A 3,430-nucleotide genomic window follows, 5' to 3' on the forward strand; every position below is an offset into this window, starting at 1 on the left:
GATCTCCAGTTGGTTGATTCGAAGTAGGTGAAGCAGCTTTGATAGGACTAGACCTGTGGGAATCTTTCCACTGAGTTCATTAAATGAGAAGTTCAAGTATTTGAGATACACGAGAGCTTCTAATGACTTTGGAATTTCACCACTAAGATTGTTATTGCTCAAATCCAAGAATTCTAAGGCCAGCATTTTGCCAAATGAATTTGGAATAGGCCCATCTAATTTATTATGTGCTAGAGAAAATTTCATCAATCTATCCAGAGCCCCTAGCGTGCTAGGGATCTTACCACTAAAATCATTTTTTGACAGATCAACTAGTGTTGCAACCTTTAAATTTCCAATCTCCATAGAAACTTTCCCACTTAATAAATTGGACGAAACATTGAATTCTATGAGATCTTGAAGAGTCCACAAGCTTGAAGGTAAGCTCAAATTCAGCCCGTTGTTAGCTAGATAAAGATACCTCAAACTGGTAATGTTCCCTAAGCATGGTGGTATGGAACCAAAAACTTGATTTCCTGACAAATTTAATGCTCCAAGATTATATAAATTGCAGATAACATCTGGTATGATTCCTTTTATCATGTTGCCACCTAAGTTAAGTTCTTGAAGGTTCGACAAGCCTTGGATGGATTTTGGAATATATTCAGTCAACTCATTTTGTGACAAATCCATCTTTATCACACCGGTAAGATTGCCAATTTCTCCGGGAATGAAGCCTTTCAGTTTACAATACCATCCTTGGAAAATTTGCAGAGAATCAGAGAAATTTCCAATGGAGGCAGGCAAAAAACCGTCCAAGGGATTCTCGGCAAAAGTGATTTCTTTCAGTTTCCTACAGTTTGCCAAAGATGTCAAGAAGCTCAATGCTGAATTGCTGACAAAATTATTCGCCCCTAAGTTCAAAACCTCAATGTATTCTAAGTCACTAATTGATTCAGGAATTGGGCCTGTGAAACTGTTATAAGAGAGTTCAAGTACTCTGAGTCTTGAAAAATTTGAGATAGAAGCAGGGAGAAAACCACTCAAACTATTCTGATAACAATAGAATCCGTCTAGGTTGGGCATTCCACGACCTAAATCTGAAGGTAGAGTACCTGAAAGCCTGTTTTCTGCAATTCCTAAGATCTGCAGTGCTGACATGTTGAAAATGCTTGCAGGGATAGAACCAGTCAACTCATTTGTGTCTAATGACAGAAACAGTAGTTTCTGAAGATAACCTAGTTCCATTGGTATCTCTCCTGTCAAGAGGGGGAAATATATGAGTTGACATGTTAGAACTTGAGAACGTAAAAATATGGCACCTGGGCTTAACTCAATCCCAAAAGCTAGCTCATGAGTGAGAATTGCCCAAGTTCATATAAGCAGACCACCTGTTCATTCCCAACAAATGTGGGACTTTTAACCTCTCTAACAACCCCTTCTTGCCTAGGCCTAACTGGAGTGAATACTGGGAGTCCAAACGAGGATGGACGTGGCTCTGATACCATGTAAGATATGACACATGGGCATAACTCTCCTCCAAAAGCTAGTTTATGAGGAGAGGATGTCGTATCTTTACATGGTATCTGGGTCAGGCCATCCCCTTTGGGCTGCCGGTCCTCGCTCCAGTTGGACCTGGGTGTGAAAGGGGAGTTAGAGTGGCTAAAAGTTCCACATTGTTTGGGGAATAGACAGGTGGTCAGATTTTATGGAATTGGGTAATCCTCCCCTTATGAGTTAGGTTTTGGGGTTGAGTTAGGCTCAAATGTCATATATTTACATAAACACTTCAGATTCTTTGTTACACAACAATTACCTGAAAGCCTGTTTCTTGCAAATCCTAGGTTCTGCAGTTCTGACATGTTAGAAATACTTGCTGGAATCTCTCCTGTCAAGTGAGGAAAATACATGATTAGTACCAATTTGGCAGAAGATAAAAATGAAAGTAAGTATCATAATACCTTCCAGATGCAGAGTTCCAAGGTATAAGCTTGTAAGTGCCGTTAAATTGCCTATCTCTCTTGGTGCAGTTCCAGTGAGCTCATTTCTAGATAATGACAAGATTTGGAGCTTTCTGCATTTTCCTATGTTTGGTGGAATAACGCCATGTATGTGATTGGCTGAGAGGTGAAGCTCTTCCAAGTTTGGAAGATGGTCACATATAGTTGCTGGAAGCTTACCCGTAAGATTATTGTAGGTGAGACCAATCTTTTTCATTGTTGTAATGTTAAAGATTGATGGTGGTATAGAGCCAGTAAGCTGGTTATTTTCCAGATTGAACAAAGTCATGTGATGAAGATCACCGAGTTCTTGAGGGATCTCTCCTTCAAGAAATTTTTTGGATATATCCAACACTTGCAGCTGTGTTATATTGGAAAGGGAAGATGGGATTTCACCGAAAAATTGGTTACTCGAAAGATGCACGATGCGAAGATTTGGTAACAGACTTAGAAATGTTGGAATGGCACCAGTAAAGTTATTACTTCTGACCAAGATCAGTTTCAACCTCTGCAAATAAGCCAACTCTTTTGGCAACTCCCATGGAAAGTGTTGTTGTTGATTATAATGGAAACGAGAAATGAGAGGTTTCCAAGGTGTGGAGGAATGGTACCATAAAGTTGCATGTTAGAAATGTCTAAAGCTTCAACTCTATGGTGTTGGGAGGTACAAGTGATGCCAATCCAGCTGCAAACTGGTCTGGAAGAAGACCAGTTGGCTGCTAAGATATTGTTAGGATCAAAAGAAGAAATGTGCGATTTGAAGGCAAGAAGAGCAGCTTCATCAGTACTAATATTGGGAATAGTAGATAGTGAAGTATGGAGCAGAATGAAAACCGCAAGAGCAATGAGAAGATCGCAACTTCTTCTCATAACTATAACACAATTATAACTCTTTTTCCTTATTGAGCTAACCAAGAATGGACAAGGCAAATGATCTATTTAATTGAGTATTTTTTTGGTGAAGACTTAAAGAGTGTCAATTTTCAGTACTCAAGTTGTGTTAGTGAAATTTGTCAATGGAAATAATATTCATTCATTGTTCAAAGGGGATGGATAAGAGGAAATTTCTCTGCTTTTCTACTTTTAGTTTGTTGACAATTCCTCCTCCAATACTTTTCTTTTTCCTTTTGCTTTGACTATTCTGAATTCATGGAAATTTTGCCATTTCTATGACATGAAAAATTGAGAAATATCATTTGCCGTATGTAGGCTTTTTCTGAGTGTTTTTAGTATAGACTAAGTTAAGGTATAACTTTGCGGATTGTGAAATTGAACTAAGTTATGTAGGAACTTTTAGGTTATGAACTTCTTTTAAGGCATAACGTTCTGAACTTTTAGGTTATGAACTCTTTTGTTTTTTCTTCTTACCCTATTCATACCCCGTACCCAACCCTTTCCATTAAAAAAATAAAATAAATTACGCCACCCCCACCTAGGCCACCACCATAAAA

General features: G+C 38.5%; 1 protein-coding gene across 1 annotated transcript; it reads right to left on the reverse strand.

Moving 5' to 3' along the window:
• Positions 1-53: 53 nt before the first annotated feature.
• Positions 54-2,849, reverse strand: LOC107057914 (leucine-rich repeat receptor protein kinase EMS1-like; the record flags this gene model as incomplete). The annotated part of the gene is made up of 4 exons (XM_015303046.1): positions 2,553-2,849; positions 1,941-2,487; positions 1,796-1,867; positions 54-1,238 (listed from the first exon to the last, which is right to left on the reverse strand). Coding segments are annotated over exons 1-4 (2,101 nt in total), but the record flags the coding sequence as incomplete, so codon positions are not given.
• Positions 2,850-3,430: the final 581 nt, after the last annotated feature.

This window comes from Solanum tuberosum, unplaced genomic scaffold, assembly GCF_000226075.1.
Source record: "Solanum tuberosum cultivar DM 1-3 516 R44 unplaced genomic scaffold, SolTub_3.0 scf00406, whole genome shotgun sequence".
Lineage (NCBI taxonomy): Eukaryota > Viridiplantae > Streptophyta > Magnoliopsida > Solanales > Solanaceae > Solanum > Solanum tuberosum.